This window comes from Rhinolophus ferrumequinum, chromosome 12 (assembly GCF_004115265.2).
Source record: "Rhinolophus ferrumequinum isolate MPI-CBG mRhiFer1 chromosome 12, mRhiFer1_v1.p, whole genome shotgun sequence".
Classification (NCBI taxonomy): Eukaryota; Metazoa; Chordata; class Mammalia; order Chiroptera; family Rhinolophidae; genus Rhinolophus; species Rhinolophus ferrumequinum.
Genome location: NC_046295.1, coordinates 21448469 through 21471736, shown reverse-complemented (window position 1 = coordinate 21471736; position 23268 = coordinate 21448469). Strand labels below are relative to the sequence as shown.

The window sequence follows — 23268 nt, the reverse complement described above, 5'->3', positions numbered from 1 at the left end:
TTCTTGTGACATACACCATATTTTCTTTGTTTCTTTTCTTTCACTTTGAGATTGTTTATAGCAAGTGATTCCTAGGCTTATGGTGAAGTGTGTATTACATTGCGCAAAGGATTAATTTAGGTGTTCAATTGCAGATGGGTGAAGGAGCTGGGAATACAAACCCTGGACTTGAACAGAGAGAATGTCAAAAGCCTGTGATACCTAGAAACCGTATTTTTATTTAGTTCATATCAATTCCAGGACGTTGCCTCAGTTTTGCTATTTTTGCTGTTTGTGGGAAAAGTCAAAGAAAGAAAAATCCTACATACTTTCTGCCTTGTCGTTTTCACTTTTTCTTCTGACGAGTTCACTGCGGAATTCAGCAAGTTCTTGTTTTGTGCTTCCTGCGAGCCAGGCATGTCGGACCTGGCAGTGAACAGCTAGATAAGGGCCTGACCACGTGGAGTTCATAGTGTACTGCAGAAGGAAGACTCTGGACAAATACTGGCTGGTGTGGAAGGGGAATGACACAGGGTAGTAGAGAAGCATAGAGGAGAGGAAACGCACCCACACAGAGTAGTCAGGGAAGACGCTCCTGATATTTAAGTGAAGATGTGGAGGTAAGTAAGCATTTGCAGAGCCTAGTGTGTTTCTGGTAAAGGAAACAACAAACAGGAGAATAGGACACAATTGAATTCCTGAAAAAAAACGAGTTGCCAAAAGACAGGGGTCTCAGGAAATGAGACTGCAGTGTTTACACAGCTTGTCATTCTGGCTAAGTTCTTGAGCTGGACAGCACTGATAGGCTAGGTATCCACTGAGAGGAGATTTACAATGAGAGTCCTCAGTCCCAGCCTGAAGTCTGGGCAGCCAGCCTCTTACTCTGAATGTCTGGCAGCCACGTGCCCCATGACTGAAGTCTGCCTTGGTTCCCCTTTCTCATCTCTAGACAGTTCTAAATACCACCTGATCTTCAGCGAAAACTAGTAGTCATGGCTGTTCATAGTTCTGGAAATGGTATTCTCCCCATCCTTCTTCTACAGCATCTCAGTCTCCAGATACCTACTCACCTGCTCGGAGTGACTTGACTTTGACTCCTTTACGCCCTGTAATATTAGAGTTCCATGCTCCTTGTTACGAGCAGCCCTGTACATCTTTTCATGTGCATCAACTTCTGTCGTCACCCGATTTTCCTTTGTCCCCCCTTATCCTTTGATGTCTCCCCCCACCCCCACCCTGGAGGGAATCTATAGTATGCCACATGGCCAAATGTCCTATCGTTAATGACAGATTAGGCAGATATTTCAGAATTTAGAAATTTGGAGTCAGTTCGAATTCTGTTTTCTTCATCTGCCAGGACTAAAGGTAACAAGCTAGGTAGCTCACTGCCTAAGCTAAGACAAATTAACTTTCTGTTTCTTAAATGAGACCAAAAAGAATAAGAAATTTGGAGAAAAGAGGAGAGTTTATAACTGAACAACTAATTAAGGCTTTGAATCCATGCCAGTCTTGCAGACTAATTGAAATAAAAGAGGATCTTGCAAGTATTTTATTTCAGGCACAGAACCACAGACATCCCTCTGAGTCTGAGGGTTTATTTCTTCTATTTCCTAAAAAAATAATGAGTTCCTGAAGCTTTTATTTCAAAATGTAGATATTCTGGCAATAACGTGAACTTTTGCTGATTGAAGAAGACACCTACGGTTTTGTATTTGGGTTCATACCTAGGTAGATTGAGAGATTTAGATCTCGAAATTGTTTCATTCTGTTGTATTTCTCACATCTTTTGTGTTATCTATGTCTTCATTGGAAATTTTGTACTCTGTACTCATGCTATATTTGCAATAAAGGTAAAGGTATCTGTGGTCATCGCAAAGCACATGTTTCAGATTTAGAACATCAATTCTTTTCTCTCCCGTTAATATGTTTATCACTCACAAAAGTATTTTAGCTCAGTATTCCCAAGCCTACAGAAGAAACACCCTTCCACAGTTGGTGTTCTGCTCATCAGGGAGTTGGAGTAGAGACCTTTGTTCGCCTGTATCCTCAGAGGCGCAATTAGACAACACAATGAAGTAAATTAAAGGTTTGCATCAAGCAGCACTGCTGGGAGAGAGCAGTGGGTATTCCCAGAGATTGTTTCTCTGATCAGCCACCGCAGCCACTGTCCTGCTGAGATGCAATAAGGTTACCATGTGTGTCTCTTAGTGCTTGCGGTCGTCCTCTCTCAGAGCTGATTGGGTGAGATTCCTGCGTCTGTGTTGTCTGTGCAGCAGTCCTGCCCATCACCACTTTGCTCCTCCTCCTAAGACACAAGTTTGAATTCTTTCTTTAAAACCTACTAGGTTCATGGTCTTTGGTAAATTGTTTAAATCCTCTAAGCTACAATTTCGTCTTCATGGAAAATAGGACTTCCCATCTATGTCATAGAATGATGGTGAGATTATATTAGATGATGTTTGTGAAAGTGGAATCGTTTTGCATGGAAATTGTTTCTGTGTTCATTTTAAATGGTATCTGCTTCTTACGAGTTTCATTAACCACAAACTAAATTTCTCCCCATGGTACAGGCATTGTGTGGATTGGTCCTTTGAGAAGCTGCAGGGGTTTTTGTCAAGAGGAAGTTCTAAAATAAGGGACCTCTGCTTCCTTCTCAAATTGCCATCAGTCTCTGCAGTGAGTCTGTGTGTTTGTATGCTCAGTTATGTTCATTGATTCACATGGAATATCTGTGAAAGCCTCCACATGCCAGGGATACAGACATGATTAAGGCATAATTCCTACCTTCAAGTAGCTTCCAGCATTGATGGAAGAAGTCAGTGCAAAAAGCAGTGGCTTACAGGACTTAATGTCCTGGGGCGATTCCCAAGGAAGAACTAACTCAGGCTAAGTAGATCAGTGGAAGCTTCCTAGAGGAGAGAGCACCTGAGCTAAATCCTGGCCTTTTCTCTTGGCCCTGCGCTTAAGGGTAATGCAGACGCCAAGCCTAGGAGTGTAGTGTCTCTTTGCACCCTGCAAAGTATCCTGGGAAATCTCTTCTGTTGAAACCAGAGGGGTTGTAGGGTTGGAAATGTGATTTTAGACCATTTTAATAAGAATGGAATTCTTATCAAGGGGCAGCCTCAAGTTTTAAGAAAAGCAGAATATTGAGCAAGAACAGAAAGAATGCTATTCCATATGAAAGTGAGAAAGAGTGGGTTCTTTGCAGAGTGGGGTGTGGGGAAGGGCTGCTGGGAAAATGTCCTTGGTCGTTATTTTCATATAGTCATTGGGTGGCAAGGGGATAGATCCTTTTATCCAACCTCAAGTGACAGAAGTAGAATTGATGGGTAGAAACCGTGGGGAGATAGAGTCAGGCTCAACAAAAGGAAAGACTTTCGGCTGTAAGAGCTGTTTTAAAAAGGGAGAGAGCCTTAGGAAATACTGAATTCCCCGTCACTGCCCTTGTTTAAACAGAGGCTAAACCCACAGTTCTCAACTGCAGTGTGAAGTACACTAATCGTCATCTCTTTCGAGTTTTGTGGCAAGTAATTTGTTACTAATAATGTCACTTTTTAATAGTATCACACTTGCTTGAATTCTAGTAATTTATGTCAAATGGGAAAGGGGTTAAGTCCCAACCAGCACACTCGGAGTGACGCATACCCTGCATGGATCCATGGCTGTCTGTCGTGCTATGACTGTCTTCTTCATGGGCCTGGTGATAAAAGAGAAGATGTGGAGCTCTGTACGTAGATACTCACTCACTGGTGTAGAATTGTAAGATAAGTGAGAGCACCAAACAAGATGAGCTTTCAAGATGGCTTCTGCTTATCCTGAAATTCAAGGAAGACAAATTTCTTCCTGTTACGTGTTTTCAGTATATTTCCAAGCCCATATTCATTAAAGGTAATGGCCAAGATTAGCAAAAAAAAAAATATGCTGGGGCAATCTGAGCCTAATGCCTTGATTATTTTTGTTTTTTGACACCCTGTTTATTAATCAGGCTTTCTGAAGACATAAGGTAACTGCTATACGGCAGAACAGTATAGGGACAGGTCCATGAACCCTTGTGCGTCACTAAGGAACTATTACAAACATCCTATTGGACCAGCCTGTGTCTTACTGCCGGACAGACTCTCCTAGGTTGCAGTTTTCTTCATGACTTGTTCAATTACGTGTCCTCATTCAGGGTTCTCAGTGCTTTCAGTGGGTGCGTGTGCTTTCTTAATATGTATATTTTTTTAACTTTGGTGATGGAAAGTTAAGAATTTGAAAAGAGTTTAATGTTTCATTTAACATTTTACTTTTTTTTCTTCTGTGTAACCACTGAGTCACCCCATGTCCCAGGGGGTGTTTGATTCACCTATTTGTTATGATCACTGAACGCCCAAACTGTGCTCCATTTTAAGGTGTGCATTTTTTCTTAAACTCTGCGGCTGCATCCCTATGACAGTATCTGGTATAATGCAGTACCTTTCAGTCCTTTTGTTGCTCCTCAGAGAACGCTGTGCTGTTCATGTGTGCTCCCACCTAAGTTCAGGAAACTCTGATTCCTGTTTTCTCTAGTCGGAAAAAGGCAATATTCAGATGCCTCCAAAGAGTAACTAACTCCGTGCTAGTCAATTCAGTGCCTTTCAGCTCTCTTGTATCTTCTCTCTAAAGACGTAGGCCCCTGGTGAAATGGTCAGCATCATTCAGAGATCCAGCGTGGCGTGCCTTAGTGAAAATAGAACCTTGGCACAGTGATCAGCACACTTTTTCTGTAAGTGCATCAGGCTTTGTGGGCCAGAGGGCCTCTGTGGTCTCTGTGGTAACTCTTTACCTTTGCTGTGGAAGAGCAAAAGCAACTGTGGATGGTGTCCAAAGCAAATGTGGCCATGTTCCAATACAATTTATCTAAGAACACTGAAATTAGGAATTTCATATCATTATTCTGTGCAGTGAAGAATAATTTTTAATTTTCCCAATTGTTTAAAATGTAAAAACAAGTAGTGGCCTGGATTTGGCCTGCTGGCCATCGTTTGCCAACTCTTGCCTTAGTCAAAGAAGAAAATTGATATAGTGAGTAAAGAGGTTTAGAGAGCTATTTTTCTCTCTATCCAACATTGTAAATTACAAGAATGGATCATGGACGAAGAACTTCCTGACTCTAAAGTACAGTAGACCCTTAAATAATATGAGTTTGAACTACCCGGGTCCACGTATAAGGGGACTTTTTTCATTAAATATCTGTATTGTTTCGATTTGCGATTGGGAGTCCTTGGATGGTGAGGGCCGGGTGTATGCATTGATTTATGCCATTTGACATAGGGGGTTTGAGCACCCATGGATTTTGGTAAATGTGAGGGTTCCTGGAAAACCAATCCCTCACAGATACTGAGAAACAATTTAAGTTTTGGGGGAGTTAAAAGTTATACATGGATTTTCGACTGTGTAGGTGGTCGGCACCGCTAACCCCCACGTTGTTCAAGGGCCGATGGTATTGAGAGTTGCTAAAATGTTGGTATTGAGAAAATTGAAGAAAAGTGATGAGAAGAATAGATGCCTACACTTTTGAAAAGAAATTTATTTCAGGCAGAGTTTTTATTTCCTGAAAACATCCCCATATTTGCATGTATTTACAGTTGCACCTCCTTCAAACAGCCCTCCCTAATGGCTTCCTACCCCCATTCAGATAAGGTTAGCTAAAGAAATGGAGGCTCAGGAGCTCTTAAGAATGGAGGTTGTAATTTAGGACACAGCAAAACTTATTTTCAAGTAACAGGAGACTTTGGGCATTGAAGAAGACATTAGCTCTATGTCATAATTTCAAAGTTAAACTGTGCTGCTCTCAACTGGGAAAAGTTCTTGCCAGTTATAATGAATTATTTAAATGGAAAACTTCTGAGTTAATGCACATTATACCATGCCTGCATATGCTGGACATTGCCAATTTAAGTATATAAAGGGCTTTCCTAGCAAGTGCCTAACAAGGCACATTCAAGGTTCTCGCAAGGTGATGGCCCTCAGCCTGTCCCTGAATGATGCAGTGTGGTTTAGTTCAGCAAAAAGAGTCTTGGACATTATTCGTGAGGACAGAGATGGAGAGAAGTTAGAAAGTGGTCAGCCTCCTGCCTGCAGATCGTTATTGATCAGTTCGGTTCCTCCAGCACTCTTTCATAGAAACCCACTGATCTATGACCTTCAGGACGGCTTTTTCCGCATCATAGCCACACTAGTTGTGTGACCTCAGGGAGTTTATTTCCCTTCTCTAGGTCCAGACTTACATAGTTAAAAAACTAAGTCTCTGGACTAGATTCTCTACTGGTCTCTTCCTTCTGTGTTCATTAACTCTGTGAAGTAATTATCTGTCAGAGTAAAATCAAGAGCAAGATCCTGAGTTTGCTAATAGCTGTTCCCTGTTAGGGGGAATGTCTTGACAGTGCTGTACACAAATAATTCTATTGGATAAAGTTGTTTTGAGAGGTGGCGTTCAGGTGCAGGTTATTTTATACTCTGATCAAAAGGGTTTAGCTGGAGCTTGTTCTATGATGATGTCTAGATTAGGTAACTAGGAGTTGGCCTCGTTGGGCACAAAAATCTGTAAAGATCTGGGTTGGCATGGAGGGCTCCTTCCTGGGAGATTTCAGTCACACCACAGGGGATGCTGAGGTGGTTTTTATTCCTACTGCCATCTGCTGAATTCTACTGTGGGGACCAAACTTAATCATCTAATATTGGTATCTCTAGTGTATCTGTGCCTCCCCTGAGACCATGCCTTTAGCCTTGCTAGTAGCTTATCTTTATAGAGCCTGAGTAATTGAGCTGTCTATTTACAGAGCCCAGAGGGGAGAGCTGGTTGCATATCCAAAATAACAACCACTTTTCAAACCTTCCTTAGTAACCTCCCTGTGGGCCATTCAAGATTTCCATTGCTGGCACCCAGCCTCTGTAGAGAAGCCTGTGTAACTGAAGGTGTGGGGTCACACAGCTCTGTGTGGGAGAGCCTCCCTTTCTCAGAGGCCCAGGGCAGAACAGTACTTGTGGAAGAAGTTTCTACAGACTTTGAGGACTTTCAACACAAAAACAGAAGATGGAATGGCAGGTGCTTTCACCCTGGCCCTATGTGATTGGCCACTGCCAGGTCCCTAAACCCCATCTGGAGGACAGCACAAAGACTGGTCTCTCTCTTCAGGTGGGGAGATGGCCCTGTTGCCTGTCTTTTTAGGAGGAGATTACGATTTCAAGAAGTAGCCCTGAAGAACGCAGACTCTAGAGCCAGACCAGGCAAGTTTCTTAACCTCTCTGTATCTATTTCATAGGGTTTCTGAGGATTAAATGCGTAAAGATACTTAAAGCCTTTGGAACAATTTCTGACAAATAGAAAATGCTTTATGATGATGATAGTTATAATTATTATCGAATACAGTGATGAAGGAAAGTGAGAAATTGGTTAGCCTCCTACCATTAGGTAACTTGAGAATATAAAAGTTATTTTATCATTGGATAGTTCTGGCACTCTCTCTTAGAAACCTTGATCTTTGAAGTTACTTTTCTTCCCATTATAGCCACGCAGGACCTTTGGATACATTTGACATTGAATTCCTTAATCCTTGTCATGTAGTCAGCAGGATATCTGCATTTTCCTCCAGTCACACGTAGAACCTGGACTTCAGAATGTTTGTTCTGCATACAACCTTTGAATTCATTTCCCTGACATTGAGTACATAGAAGTTAGTTTGCATTTTGCTAGTACTTCCGGGACCTCCATGCATGGCCATATAAGTCCTGCACTGATCAACTCCGGGGGACCACTATTCACTTCAGAACTAAATACTATTTAGTACATACTCTCATCTAAGACATCGCAAAAACACAGACCCAAAGGACATGGTACTAGGTTCATATATAGGGAGGCACCTTTTAAGTTGGAGTGCTTTTTAATGTAATTTTGTACCAAGATGACCTCACAAGACAAAGCGTTTCCCTCTATTAATAACAGTAATAGCAAATTCCTTACATGACATTAATATCACCTCTATAGAATGGGAAATGATTAAGTACTGGAAAACCAAACTGAAAGGTAAAATTTTCTGATGGGTCATGGCTTGGTTTCTGACTATGAAAGAGAAGGAGGCTTACCCGACCATGAACAGATAATTTTATATGTAGGTGCAGTACATTATTGAAAAATTTCCTGGAATTGAAAGAGGAGCCCTTGAATTCCAATTAAACCCAAACAAAAATTTCCCATAGACTTAATTGAAATCTGAAACTCTACCATCAAAAATGAATTCCTTTCACTCATATCTATATATTATATGCACATAACTTTGAGAGGAAGATGTATTTATTTTCACTAGTCATTTCCCCTCTGGAGTGAATGAATGGACCAGACATGTTGATAAGAAAGGATTTCATGGGAGAATGTGGAGAACACCTAACTACACTGAACAGCTGACATTGCCTCCCCAACAGAGAGAGGCCATGGTGACCTGTTGAATGCAAATACTGACCATTCAGAATTGTACAGGGATAGACTCGAGCACCAAGACTTTTATTTAGAATTAACCAGAAGTTCAAACTGGTTATATACTTAGGATGTTCTTAGAAGTTAAATAATAAATAAATAATAAATAAAAACTTTGCCTCTTACTTAAATAAACAGAGTTGATGCTATATTTTTCTTTCCTTAGGGTACAGAAATCTGTCATGCCTGGCCCACGGTAGACATACAGTAAATGCCTCTAGGGCAAAATATAATTCATTATCTCCACCTTTATATTAACTTTAATTTACATTTATTTTATGCTGACTTTATTCCTGGGCTATATATTTTTATTTCTTCAGTTTCTTCTAGTTCTTTTTCTCCTATGCAACCTCTCCTTTTTCATTTAGGAACCATTTGTTCTTTTCAGTACGGATCATCTCAGGTGGCAGGGCAAACTCATGTCGGAGTTAATCCACTAGGAGATTGTAAATTGAGGCCTACCTTGGGGGTTTTGTTTACGTGGCTGTTTACCTCAGTGACCAGAGAATTTACATCAGAACCCTTAAGTTCGGCATCACTCTGCATTTTGAAGCATGTGCAGCAAAAATTCAGTATTCTTATTGGGTCATGGAGCCTGTGGCCAGACCCACTGTTTGGCCTGGGCACACCTACCAGATCCAGCATTGTAACGATGGAACATTGTAATGACGCATTGCTTCTATGAAGTGACATCTTTCTGATACTCGGTGGCTTTTTGGATATGCATATCTTAGATGGCCTGGACAGTTTCACAGATATTCTTAAAGAGAACAAGAAGATTGGAAATTCTTGATTTGTGTGATTTTGTTGGGTTTTCTGGGTCAGTTGAATAGTGAACCATTTTTAGAGATCACCTCAGGCTTCTACAGGAAGATGGCAGATCAATAATGATCAGTGATGCTAGAAGACAATGACGTATATTTTGAAAGAAATTTTAGGAAGTTACCAGGTTCTTCTTTGGATAAGTAGGCTTCCCAGTCTATATGGGACACACTGGATGCAAAACCATTATTAATCTTCCTCAGCCCTTGCCTTCTACTCAAGACTTGCCATTACTTCTGTTGCACTGCCAGTAGTTGTATATCTACTCAAAACTAAGGTAGTTGTATATCTACTCAAATCTAAGCAAAAACTAAGGTTCTAAAGCTAATAATTTCTGTCATTTTAATATATTTATTTTCTCATTTCAGAAAGTGGATGTCACCAGCAGGGCTGTGATGGAAATAATGACTAAAACAATTGAATACCTTCAACCCAATCCAGGTAAAGGGTCACTTTATAGGTTCAAAGTATCCCTCCAGGTAACATTTAATGTTCTTTAATAGACATTTCAGGTTTGGTGTGCTTCTGTTTCCTTAGCCCAGTTTTCTGGAGGTTCAATGACTTCAGGTATAGCATGTTCATTTGGGATCGGGGGACATTCTACGGCTTACACTGAAGTGACTGGAGGATTCTGTGGCATTTATCTGACTGGTGTATTTAACAGACAATATTGTATAGATAGATGGCTTGGATGACATGCAATGTCATTGTAGCAATAAGCTGTTATTAATGGAACTTTAATTTTCAAAGGATGGTAAGCAAGAAAATTGGAATGATATTAAGAGAAGACATAGTAATTCCCAGAAGGTGTGAAAATGTAGGAAGGTGAACAGTTTCTGTGAAATTCAGAGGGTTTCTGTTCATATAACATCACTAAAGTCTTTGGAGGGTTGTTCTTAATTCTTATTCCGCTCCAAGCACGTCACAGATCAGCATTAGTTCCTGCTAAGCTGTTACACTCTAAGAGAAGGAAGATATGAAAGAGATAATGGAACTATACCTTGAAAAGAGAACCAGGCAGAACTGGGGCAATCTCTACAGGCAAGAGGTATAACAGAGCAAAGCACCTGACATCACCAAGTGCCTCCTCCCTACTCTTTCTCTGTGGCGGTTCCTAACCCAGAGTATAGAGACTTGAAGCAAGGCTGAATGGATGTAAGTGAAACGCATTCCTATTTGGAAAACTGCTTACTCTTGAGACTAGTTTCTGGGCGTTTCTGGTTGGGGATTCCATTGTCTTTGGCAGTCCCGGGGAAGATAGTCCCGTCACTGTGCCAGGCTCAGTGTGCTTGCGTACTGAGCATGACTGGGCCAGAGATAGAAAAGGAGAGATGTGGGATAAGAGGAAGGCAGGCCTGAGTAGCTCTCCGCTGCCTGCTGGCGACACTTACATTCAACCTTTGTTTACTTGTGACAGTGCAGCTGCTGTTTTGAAGATGAACAAACTATGTGGGAATGACATTTCTATTTTTGTTTTCCTTCTTCAACCACATCAGAGATGGGATTATGTGAGGAAGGAAAATCTACTAGTTATTATGGTAAGCTGTAGGAACCAGGCATTTAACTGACAGCTGACCAAATGGTAGGCAAATAGGCAAAGAATAGCAAAAATCAAGTTTCTAATGATTACTCAGAGCTGTCTTCACGACCTTTGTATTCCACAGAGATTCTGGGATTGCTTAAACGTACACGTATTCTTTAGTATTTAAACAATTGTAGTAGGTCAAGTTCTGAAAAGAGAAATGCTCCCCTGCCTCACCATGAGAAATTATTCTATAGGGGCTAAGAAATTTATGTCTTTATCTTTGCATAGAACTGAAGTGCTCTCTGATTACCTAAGATTTACAGGTGAATTGTGCTAGTAACTCATTGTACGTCTAAGATTAATATAGGAAAGGGGAAGAACAGTATAGCATTTATTGAGCACTAATGTATTTTCAGTACAGTGGTAGTTATATACACTGCCTCATCTCTAAAAATAACCATTTTTTCTGATTGCAAAAACAAAATGCAGATGAGCAACTTAATAGTATAGAAAAAGGACTAAAAATCCATTGTAGTACAAAATTTCTGTGGGGACTCATCAGGGTTCCTGAGTATAATGGAATGATGCTCTGTTGTAGGCAGATATAGTGCATTGAATAATATGTCCCCCCCAAATTCAGGGCCACCCAGGACCTCAGAATGTGATTTTATTTGAAAATAGTCTTTTCAGATATAATTAATGATCTTGAGATGAACTCATCCTGGAGTTAGGACGAGTGCTAAATCCAAGGACCGGTGTCCTTATATGAAGAGAAGACACAGGGAAGAAAGCCGTGTGAAGATGGAGGCTGAGACTGCAGCTATGTCCCAAGGCAAGGAAAGCAGGGAGACACCAGATCTAGAAGAGGCAAGGAAGGATTCTCCCAGAGAGCCTCTACAAAGAACCAACCCTGCTGACATCTTGATTTCAGGCCTCTTGAACTGTGAGAGTAAATTTTTCTTGTTTTAAGCCACCCATTTTGTGGTAATTTGTTATGACAGCACTAGAAAACTATTACAGGAGGCTAGCCTCATTTTATGCAGGAAAAAAACACAAAACAAGGGCCAGAGATTTTAAGAAACTTTCCCCAAGTTACACACCTAGGAGGAGATGAAGTCAGGATTGGAACCCAGGTCTGATGGCTTCCTAAGCCCACGTACTGTACGTTTCATGATCTTGCCTCTGAGAAGGATGGGTTCAGTGTCATGTAGGTGCAAAGGGTCCTTCACTTCCTGATGGTACAGAAATTCAGAAAGGAAGCAGGTTGTGGGGTTGAGACTTATTTTTACTTTAATAAAAAGGATTGCAAGAAGAGGTAACTGGGGGAGATTTGAATTTTTAGAAATTACACAGTTTCAATAGAACGTGAATGTGCTATGTAGTTGCCACTATATTAGTTTTATAGCTATTTGAAAATAGAATGGAAATCTGCACTCAAGGAGAACAGTAAAGGCCATCATCAGGCACTCTCAAGTTGGTTTCAGAAAAGCAGTTATGATGGGCAGGCCATATATATATATATATACACATACATACACATACATACACACACACACACACACACACAAAGAAGGGTCACCCAGAAGAGTCCAGAACAAAATAATGTCATATACTCATTTTGCAGAATTTAGACAATATGTCCTTAATTGGTGTATGATAATGATTTAGTACCTTCATGAATTTCTTGCTTTGAGAGCAGCCAATGCCTGCTCTTGAAAGACACTGGCCAGTCAAGCACACTGGTTGAAAACCCAAGTGTCCTTGAGAAGGGGACACAGGAATCCAGCAAATACCGAGAGGCACCCTTGGGCACAAAAGACCATGAAGAATATTTCCAAACTCATGCAGTTTGCTAAATACTTTGACCACTCAGCCTCAGTGACCCCAGGAGCTGGTCAGTATGGATCACTGGGTGTTGGTCCTGAATACGCAAGATCTGGCTTGGGTCAGGACAAAGGCTGATGCCAAGTAACAAGTTTACGTGGCCAGGCGAGTAGAATCCGTGGAAATCAGTGTTGTGAAGCTGCTTCGAGAGTGTCTTATAGTAGACTAATACTATAGGATGCTTTCTGCTCTTATAGTTGTGGAGCATACACATCTTTTATATTCTCAAACTCAGTGTCTGTTGAAAGGATGACCAAAGAGAGGATGATTCATTTCATCAGTCTGTAGCTATGCTCTGTGTCGGTCCCACATCTGCTCTTCTTACCCACCTCCAGAGTGATATTTTTAAAAGGCAAATCTGATCAGATCATTATTTTACATAAAACCCTTGAATGGTCTTTCATTGCTTTTAGGATTAAGTTTAAAAGTTTCAGCGTGGCTTAAAAGTCCCTTCCTGCAGGGTCAGCCAGTCCTTTCCCTTCCACCTTGCCAGGGAGACAGTTCCCTCAAGTCCAGTGCAAAGGTTACTTAGAAGATTTCCTTACCCCGAACTACATTAGGTTCTCCTGTCGGTGTCCCTCTCACGATCCCAGCTGCTTTTCGCTGGTGGCACATGCCAGTTACTGTAATCCTGTCATGTGGCTGCTTTTGTTTGTCCTCATCTGTAAGATCTGGACTGTGCCTTCCTCTTTCATCATTGAATCCCCCGCCCCCAGCTCATAGTTGACAGTCAGTGGCTGATGTGATAAAATTGCTCTAATGTATAAAGGAGAGGAGGGAAAACTCTTTCGCTAAACCATCAGCTCTACCCATGTAACCCCTGTGTATCAAACACTTTCGCTTTTCTATGAAGACCGATTCTAGATGCAGTGTGGGTAGAAACAGGACCAACACTGGGCCCCTGCTCTCTGAGACCTCACAGTCTAACAGCCTCAAGTCCATATCCTCTGCGGAGAGTGGCTCAGCGGGCTTCATGGCCTGTGCCTTCTGGGAGTCCAGCTAACTGATGAGGTAGGAGGGTGAGTGGGGTCACGGGTCTACAGGTGTGCCCTGCGAAGCGGGGCTTTGGAGAACATACAACAGAGAGCTGTAAAGTCTTTCCGTGCAGACTGTGAAATGATTCTAACAGGAACAGCATAAACCAGCACACATTTCCAACCTGCTAAGACAAATAGTTTGAACATGAAAAGTACTGTGCAGAAATTCCCTTCTACAGATTGTGAGCCCCGCTTTTCATGGTATCTAACAGCAAGGATCACCAGAGAAGATACACATCAGTTTCCTTGTTTGAGTATTCTGATGCCTTGTGGGAAGGGAAGTGCACTAAATGAGCATTCTCCAACAGACATAAGATGCAAGCCATATGTGTAATTTTGAATTTCTTAGTAGGCACATTTAAAAAGGAAAAAAGAAAGGTAAAATTTATTTTAATAATGTATTTTATTCATTAATGTATCCGAAATACTAACCCATTTAAAAAATTATTGAGAAGTTTTTACTTGTACTAAATTTTGAAATTCGTTGTGTGTTTTATATTTGCAACACATTTTGGTTTGGACTAGCCACATTTTAAATGCTCAATAGCCCCATGTGGACAGGGGTTTCCATAATGAACTCACAAGACTGTTTGCCATTCAACCTATTTTTTATATTTTCGTGTGTGTTTGATGTTTAGCTGCTTGGTTTTTGTATATTAGTGTTTTATTTTTTAATTGAGAAATGGACTTGATTTTGGATCAGGATGTCTTTAAATTTGTTTGTGTTTTATAACCTCCTGCAAATCTGTTTCATGGCGCTGTATTGGAGGTAGTCCCCTTCAATAGAATAATAGACATGGCCAAACTGGGCTGTATTTTCTTCCCAGACGTAGCATACTGGTCATGACAGAGGCTTTCTCAGTTGGCACTGAAAAGTTATTCTGACCCTGATGTCATAATCCAATGCAGATTTCTATGATGCATCAATAAAAAACAGTTTGAATATGAAAAACGCTGCACAGTTGGGGTTTAGTTCCCTACAGAAATGCTTTCCCCTTGAATGCTGTCTACATGATCTAGCTTTTCTCTAGCATGCCTAAGATTGGAATAGTAAATAAGGCTCATTAGATGTCTATTCAGAATTTTTCAGTAATAAACTCAAATCTCATTTGTGGAATGTTGCCTGTGGAAGTAAAAATTCTCTGTATTAATTTTAACATGTCATATTAATCCCTGGAAAGACATTACATCAAAATTATTATACTTATTTCCCAACGCTGCCCTTTTAGTTATCTCCTTCCAAAGATGAATAAATACAGTGATTATAAGTTGTTTGGTGGTGGTTGAATTGAAAATCCATACGCCTATTACGTGGCATTCACGTATTCAAATCCTTGGCTCCGGGACACACTGAATGTGCTGTTTCCTGGTGGGCGGGACCTGAGTTGTATCCCTCTTCTTGTCTTTCGGGGCTCTTTGCATTGTGCTTTGTACAGTGGTCCCCTTGTATGTCTTCCTAATAGGCGCATAAATGAACATGTCCATCCTTCACTTAAAGAATAGGGCATGTGGACTGAATCTAGTTGCCAGAGCATTTACTTTTCCAAATCCTGACACTGAAAAATAAGCAAAACACATCAAAGACAGGTTTAGAAAAGTAATTTTGAGGAAAATGTTGCTGAAACTCAAAGGACTAGGGTGGTCCAAGGATGCACATGTTAAAGAAGAAAATATAGGTCGGGTAATACATGGTATGATTCATATACTCTATGTATTGAAAACGCTGGAAGATTTTCCTATTTTTACTTCATCTGTCGGAAAAATATTGAAAATTAATAGGTTCCTAGTATATTTCAGGCACCTTACATAATTCAGAGTATTAAGTCAGCTGGAACTGGTGTGTTAACGATACTCAGTCACTGTGTCTATTAAGACTGCTAAAGTCAGACCTTACTTCAAATGTAATTGATCATAACAGAGATAGTGTGCCTTTAAAGATACATATATAAATGGAAAATTAAGCGAATGGAATCTCACTTTAATAGTCTTGAGCTACTTATACACGATCTGCATGTGGTAGTCCCTGCAGTGTCTCTGTCTCCAAATCTGTTCTCCCTCTTGTTCATTCTACTGTAGCTACTCTGGCCGTTTAATTTTTCCAGTGCGTCAAGCTCCTTCCTGCATCACGACTTTGCACTGCCTGTTCCCTCTTCCTGGAATGCCCCATCGGCCCCTTATGTGGCATCTGTCTTCTTACTCATCCTTCCTGCCTCAGGCTTACATATCACCTCCTCTGAGAGGTGTTCCATTGGCTCCTGTGCAAATCAGGTCCCCTCGAGTGTTGTAGTCTCACGACACCTTCACATAAATCCCCTGCACAAATCTCTCAGGTCTTTCCCCACTTAGGATAAGTTCTCAACATGGGTTACAAGGTCCAGTGATCGGGCTTCATTTCCTGCATTCCTACACACAAGCACTCTCATTCATCCCGAAACGCACCAGTCCTTCTGCCTGAATCACTTCATCTCCAGGTCTCTGCTCGAATGTCACTGTATTTATGCAGCTTTCCTGACCGTCTTGCTTAACCTATTACTCACCACAAGTCTCTATGCCCTTTCCCCATTTTATTTTTCTTCATGGCACTTATTACTACTTAAATTTTTATTATATTTTACTTGTTAAATTGTGGCTTCTCTTTCCCACCAAAACGCAAGTGGCCTGAGTGTAGCATTGTTGTTTGTACACTGCAAAGAACCCTGTTCTTATCTTTTAATGTGCTTATCACAACATTTACTTTTATAAGTCAGTTTTCATTTGTTCAATATACTACCTCCCTCTATTCTTACTCCCCTATTTCACATTCTCCACTTAGCAGTTAGCTCCTTCCATGAAAGATGTAAGTCATATCTCACCTTTCCTCTGCTTATTACTCTCCAGTGCCTCCGATTCAGCTCATCATAGACATCCTGGCTACAAGGCCCTGTATAGTTTGGCTCTTACTCTGCCCTCAACCCATATTGTCCTCTGTCCACTGTCACTGGCTTCTTTCTGATGCTCAGGCATGCACAGCTTGTTCCTGCCTCAAAGTCTTTGCACAGGAAGTTGCTCTGCCCAGAATGGTCTTCTCCCGGCTCCCATGTGGCTGCTCCTTCTCCTGACCCCACTCCACCTCCCTATGCAGTCCTTCCCTGGCCACCCTATCTGAAATAGCCCGTCCCCACCCTCTCATATCCCCTTCTATTATTCTGTCACTATTTTAAACTCTCTTCTATTTTACCTTTTTTTTATTTATCATTTGCTCATCACCCTCATTTCCCGTCTAGAATGTAGTCTCCACGAGGGTGGTAGGGGTTTTGTCCTGTTACATGTCTCTAATATACATATCGCACCCTCAGGAAATATTTAGTGAACGAATGCTGTTGATCTCTCCCACTTTATCATACACTCACTGAACAAAGAACTGTCTGTTTTGCTCATGTACGTATACCCAGTACCTAGCACAGTGTTTGGTGCTTAGTAGATGCTTAATTTGCTGAATGAATCAATCAAATCATGTTAAGCATATTTAAGCTCCATCTATTAGGAGTAACTAACCTTACAGGTAGACGCGTGCTGTGAAGACTTGAATAGGCCAGGATCAGAGCTATTACTCTGTCTATATTATATCCGCTTGGTGTCATGCACAGTTAATACTTTTCACAGTTGCTTTGGAAAAATTGTGGAGGTGCATACTCTCATATTTTAAGATCATTGGGCTGAAGCCCTTGACAGAACATTCATATTTACAGACATAGGTAATGTTCCTATTTTCAGATTAGAAAACTGAAGCTTCAAGAGAGATTAAATAAATTGCCCCAAATCATGCAACAAAAGAACCAGAATCATACTGAGATACAGCTGTCTCCAGAGTTCATTTTTTCACTGTCTTATGCTACAAACTGTGATAACACCTTCAGTCTTGGTATGTGTGGTGAATACACTCTAGAGTAACCTCTATTGTTCACACCCTGGTATAATCCCTTCCCTTTGAATTTAGGTGAGATTTGTGACTTGCTTCTAACCAATAGAATTGGCAAAGTTGATGGGATCAGCCACTCACCATTTCCTTGATTAGGTTATATGGCAAAGTTGATGGGACGTCGCTCCCATGATCATATTACGTTATACAAAAGTGTCATAACAGACTGGAGTGAGAGAGATTGTCCTGCTGGCCTAGGAGAAGCAAACTTCCATATTGTGACAGCCTGAGGAGAGGACCAAGTGTCAGGGAGCTGGACGGGGGGCAGGGGTTTCTAGAACCTAAGCATGGCCCACAGCTAGCCCACAGCTAGCCCGAACCCAGCCCCTCAGTCACATCACCGCAAGGAAGTGAAATTGTGTCAACAACCTGAGTAAGTTTAGAAGCAGAACCTTCTTTACGCAAGCTTCCTGATTACAGGGCAGCCTAGCCGACACATCCATCGTAGCCTTAAGAGACCCTGCATAGAGGACTCTGGTCACGTCTGGACTTCTAATCTACAGAAACTGTGAGATAAATATGTGTTGTTTGAAGCCACTAACTTTGTGGAATTCTGTAATGCAGCATAGCAAACTAATATAGTACGGCTGTTTGTTCCCCAACCAGAGCTCCTATTTCAAACTTGTCACTGTCTGCTGGGCCATCAGGCCATTTGCTCTTATCACTTTTGGTCCCTGGATATGTTACATTGAAGCCGGAGGTAGACTGGGAAAACCCGTCACATCTTTTCAGATTAGGATGAAGTCTCCCGAGTCCCCTAAGGAGTGGTTGGACAGGTCCACTCCATGCTATGACTAAAGATACCTTTGAAACATGAGACCGTAGAAAACTCTCGGCACAGTGCCTAATACTTTGTAGGGGCTTAAGAAATGTCACCCACATTCTCTTCTCAGTGGCTTGCAACCCTCCCTGGGGATTCAGGTGCTTACCCATCAATTCCTCCATTCCTCCATGTGTGTGATCTGCAGGGAAAAGCACTGCAGGACCCTTCCCAAGACCATGTCATAGCGCCAAGCACCCACACCCTACCTGCTCCAAAAACCTAACGAGGCAAACGCTCATGACATTAGTACACAGAGGGCTGTGTATTTTTTTAATTGCAGGAACTACGTTGTACTCCTCTGGTATGATTGCCTGCTTTCCCAGGGTGCACTGTGAGACCTGTGATGGCTTCTTGCAACACCTCATGTGGAGGTGGGAGAAGTTCGCTGTCCCCACTCACAGATCCTTAAGGCTGCTGACTGTGTACCACGGCTCAGTGTCTTAAAATATCTCCCCGCTGCTTCCCCTTCAGCAGGGGCATAAAAGAGTTCTGTCACCTCGGAGAGAGGTGTTACATAAATACCATTATTTGTGTTGAGGGTCACATGATTCAGTGCTAAAGTTACGTATTTGTATTACAACAGCAGTTGAGGAAATGTACCTAAGTCATCATCATATAAATCTTCTGCATCCCTTAATAATTGTTAGGTACAAGGCCAGGAACAGATTGCTTGTAGTGGATAGAGCAGCAAAGGGTTCATTTTAGATTTGGAGACGTTCTGAGATTCCACCTGCGAAAACCAGGCCATTGTGTATAATCATCGCAGGTCGCCAATGTGAAACACATGCTAAAATATTATTTATTGCATACATTTTTGTTGCAACTATTAGACTCCAACTCTAGTGTGATTTGGAGATTTATACTCATATTCTAATTATAATCTTTGTACTAAACTTTACAAATTTAGTTTAACTAATTCAGAGTTATTTTTTCCCCTCCAATACAGACATCACTGAGCTTTGATAGATAATAAATAAAGAGGTAGGTAGAATTTTTCGCTATTGGTGGCCATTTCACTGGAATGGCTATCATTAATAGTTTTCTCCAGCCAAAAGTGGGACAGAGGAGAAAAGACTAACAGTGGTTTAGTGTCTGCTTTGGTTACATTCATCACCTCATTTCACCATTGCAACAATTCTATCCCTAAGTATTATTATTTCTCGTTTAGAACCAGGCACCGTGAGGCAGAGAGGAGGTAAGCACCTTCACTGCCCTGCAGAGCTGGGGAGCGGCAGAGCAGGAGTTTGAACCTGCCCCGTGTTAGTTTTTGTTAGTACATGCCCTTGCCTTAATTAGATAGTACAGTCTGTCACAGGAGAATGCAGTTCTAATTTTTTATCTTCAAAAAGAGGCTGCATTTTCACATTTAAATGGGACTTTGCTCTAAATTTTAACAGTGCTTGTTCACAACGTTTATTGTATTTGGTAATTACTTATCGTTAATGAAATTTGATAATTTTTCAGAAGAAGAGAGAATAAATTGCCTTTTTGTTTTTCTTGAAATATCTATCTTTTTTAAAATCTTTTTGTAGCAACCCATAAACAGAAACCAGATCATTAGAAAATGGGCTGGCTGTAATTTTCATTTTTACAGAAATAGAAACAAACGTGGTGTGTTTTTAAAAAGAGTCAAGTTAAAATTTTTACATTAGAGTTTTAAAGGAAGACTCACTGGTTTTGATCTCAGTTACAGTTTACCCAAGGACACGTTTCACTGGTTTTGAAAATTTACATTATGTTTTTTTGTACACTTCGATAGAAACCGTCTACTCATTTGCAAATGACCTTGTCCACTTATCCTACTGGATTCTAATGCTTGTATGAGAGATTTTTAGATTTGAAGGGCATTAAAGAAATCAGGTAAGCAGGTCTTATGTTCGTCGTGAGGAAACAGAGATGGAGAGAGATGAGGCAACTCGCCCAAGGTCATGCCGATGGGAAGACCGCCAGTCTCCGCACTCATGTGCGTGCTCATCCTGCTTTCTGAGTCGCAGCCTCTATCAGGCTTCCTCCCCTCTGCATTTTAAACACCTAACGAGTGTAAATATAGCTAAAGCTCTACACTTTGCTGCTGACAGTCCTAATTTGACTTATTTTAATGGAGGCCTAGTAAAGGAATGAGAGCCAGTGTGGCCTCCTGGGATGAGAACAGGCCTTGGAGACACAACTAGGATTCGTATTCTGCTCTGCTTCTTGTTGCTATATGTCCTTGGGCAAGTTACATCATTTCTCTGTGCTTCATTTTCCTTATCTGTAAAATGGAGAAGCCAAACCTGTCTCTTGTGTCGTTGGGAGGATTGCAGAAATGATGTATGTGAATTACACGTAGGAGAGACTTCTGAAATGATAGCTGTGGGACGAATCGTGGTCCTGATCTTCAGTTTCTCAAAGATATTTCAAGGCTCTGTCTAAGTTTTCAGACCAGATGGTAGCTTTTATGAATACGAGTACAAATCATTAAGTATTTGTCTGCTAAAGATCTTTGCTCTTTTGAGCACTGGGTTTGGTTTCTGTAAGGTAGGTAGTGATGGTAAAAGAATTTAGTTCCTAAAAGCAGTGAAAGGCTCCCAGAAAATCTCTTCCATGTCTTTGGTCTTCCCTTGTGGATGCCAAGTCCATTAGGTTTCTCCTAGCAGTCAGAACACAAAGATATAACTTGGAATGCTGTGGCCACCTCTTCTGCCTATTGTGTCAACCACATTTATCAATACAAGCCAAGGTCAAGGATTGGCTTTTCTTCTTCCCTGTTGTGATAGACAGATGCTCTGTCAGTGTTTTTTAACTTGAAATTTCACACTTGAAAAGGAAAGGAAACCACTCTTAAGAGCATAATACAGCAGTTTAAAGCAGGTTGTAATTGTATTTTATTTACACAAGGGTTTCTGCCTAAACACTCCCGTTGTGATCCTTTGGGGTGGGGAGGAGGGTGAGTTCATCCCTGCCCCCCTGCAGCACTGAATACCCATTATCACGTCCTCTGTACACCCACACCCGGTGCTCAGATATTGCGCTAACCCTCTTCATTCCAACTTGCTGTTCCATAAGGACTACTAGTCTCTAGAGCTACACAAATCCCATTTGCTATAAACCTTAATTTTGAGTTATAGTGAATGAAACTTAATAAAATAGAAAATGACATCAGGGCTCCCTAGGTTTCTTTTCTCCCCCTCCCCCCTTTAGGAAAACAACACACTCCATCCTCTGCCATCGTTGTCTAAGGGCCCAAACCCCCTTAGGAGTCACCACTTTGCCTTGTCTTCAAAGGCTTGGGATCCAAATGTGCTGATATTTCACGGTACTTTCCTACGAAATGGATCTCCAGAGTTTTCCTACAAATGTCTGTCAAAACCTCAGCACCCACTCCTATTTTACATCCTGTTTTAGAAATGTAAAAGGAAAACGACTGTTTTTCTCTACACTCTACCCACAGAACACTTCTGACACCAGATATGTGGGATTTTCCCGCACACCAACCAATTCTCCAACTTCAGTGGCATATCCTACGATTCAGTTCAATTCTGACCCTATCAACTTCACCAAGAATCACCCACAGAACTCATAGAAACACTTACTTAATGTTTACTCATTTGTTATAAAAGATACCACTCAGGCATAGCAAAACAGAAGAGATGCATAGGACAAGTTATGGGGAAGGGAGCACAGAGCTTCCAGGCACGCCACCTTCACAGTACCGCAATGTGTTCACCAACCTGGATGCTTTCTGAAGCCTTTTGGTTAGGGATTTTAGGGAGACTCCATCCTAAATCCATCCTGGATAGAGGCTATTCAGAAGCCTTCAGCCACCAATCATCTCATTAGCATATAAAAAATACTTACCACTTTAGATGTTGGGAGGGTTTTAGGAGTTCTATGCCAGGAAAGGAGGGGAAGCACAGAAACCAAACGGTGTATTTCTTCTTTTGTGATGGATGGAAATGCTAGTACAGAAGTACCTGTTCAGAGATTCACAGGAACCAATGGATTGATAACCATACTGAATAATGATGTAATTGAGTGGTGTATACAAGGTGTGATCAAAACAGATGGTGAATGTTTAAATTTAAAAAATTTGTTACAGTAAAAGACACATTGCCATTAATCCCCCTCAAAATATTCCCCCTCACTTCAAACACGCTTACTTCATCATTCTTGCCGCTTTCTGAAGCAGTTCTGAATGTCCTCTTTCATGAGTGTCTTTAGTTGTGCTGTCATGGCTGCCTCGATGTCCTGAATTGATTCAAAACACTTTCCTTTCATTGTCATTTTGATTTTGGGGAAGAGCCAGAAGTCACATGGTGTCAGATCTGGTGAATAAGGTGGTCGAGGGTACACTGTAGTGTTTTTATTTGACCAAAGCGATGTGTGACATGGAGCATTGTCATGATGGAGGATGATTTACAGCACACTTTAAAATACACCTTCTCTCAACCACAGCTCACACCTGACTGACTGCACCAAACAAGTTGAAACTTGTCACACATTGTTACTAACGTTCCATGCACTGCTTCTGATATTGAAGATCCCTGCCTTTCCGTTGGATGGCACTCAGCAGCAGCATTCATCATATTTTTTATTAACAATGGAGAGGCTCTGTGTCACACATGGCTTCTGGTATGACAATTTCTGCCAAAAACAAACACAAAAAAATTATGGTGTTTCCTCATCTACCCTATTCACCGGATCTGGCACCGTGAGATTTCTGGCTCTTCCCCCAAATCAAAATGACTATGAACATTTTGAATTGATTCA

At 41.2% G+C, this 23268-nt stretch overlaps 1 protein-coding gene across 2 annotated transcripts in view; it reads left to right on the top strand.

The window, feature by feature from the left end:
- SH3GL2 (SH3 domain containing GRB2 like 2, endophilin A1) overlaps positions 1-23268 on the top strand; it is a 196639-nt gene that overhangs the window by 151296 nt on the left and 22075 nt on the right. For both annotated transcript variants that reach the window (XM_033123674.1, XM_033123675.1), the window contains exon 3: positions 9661-9733. In XM_033123674.1, the coding sequence (XP_032979565.1) occupies positions 9661-9733 (73 nt within the window). The remainder of the gene's footprint in view (positions 1-9660; positions 9734-23268) is intronic.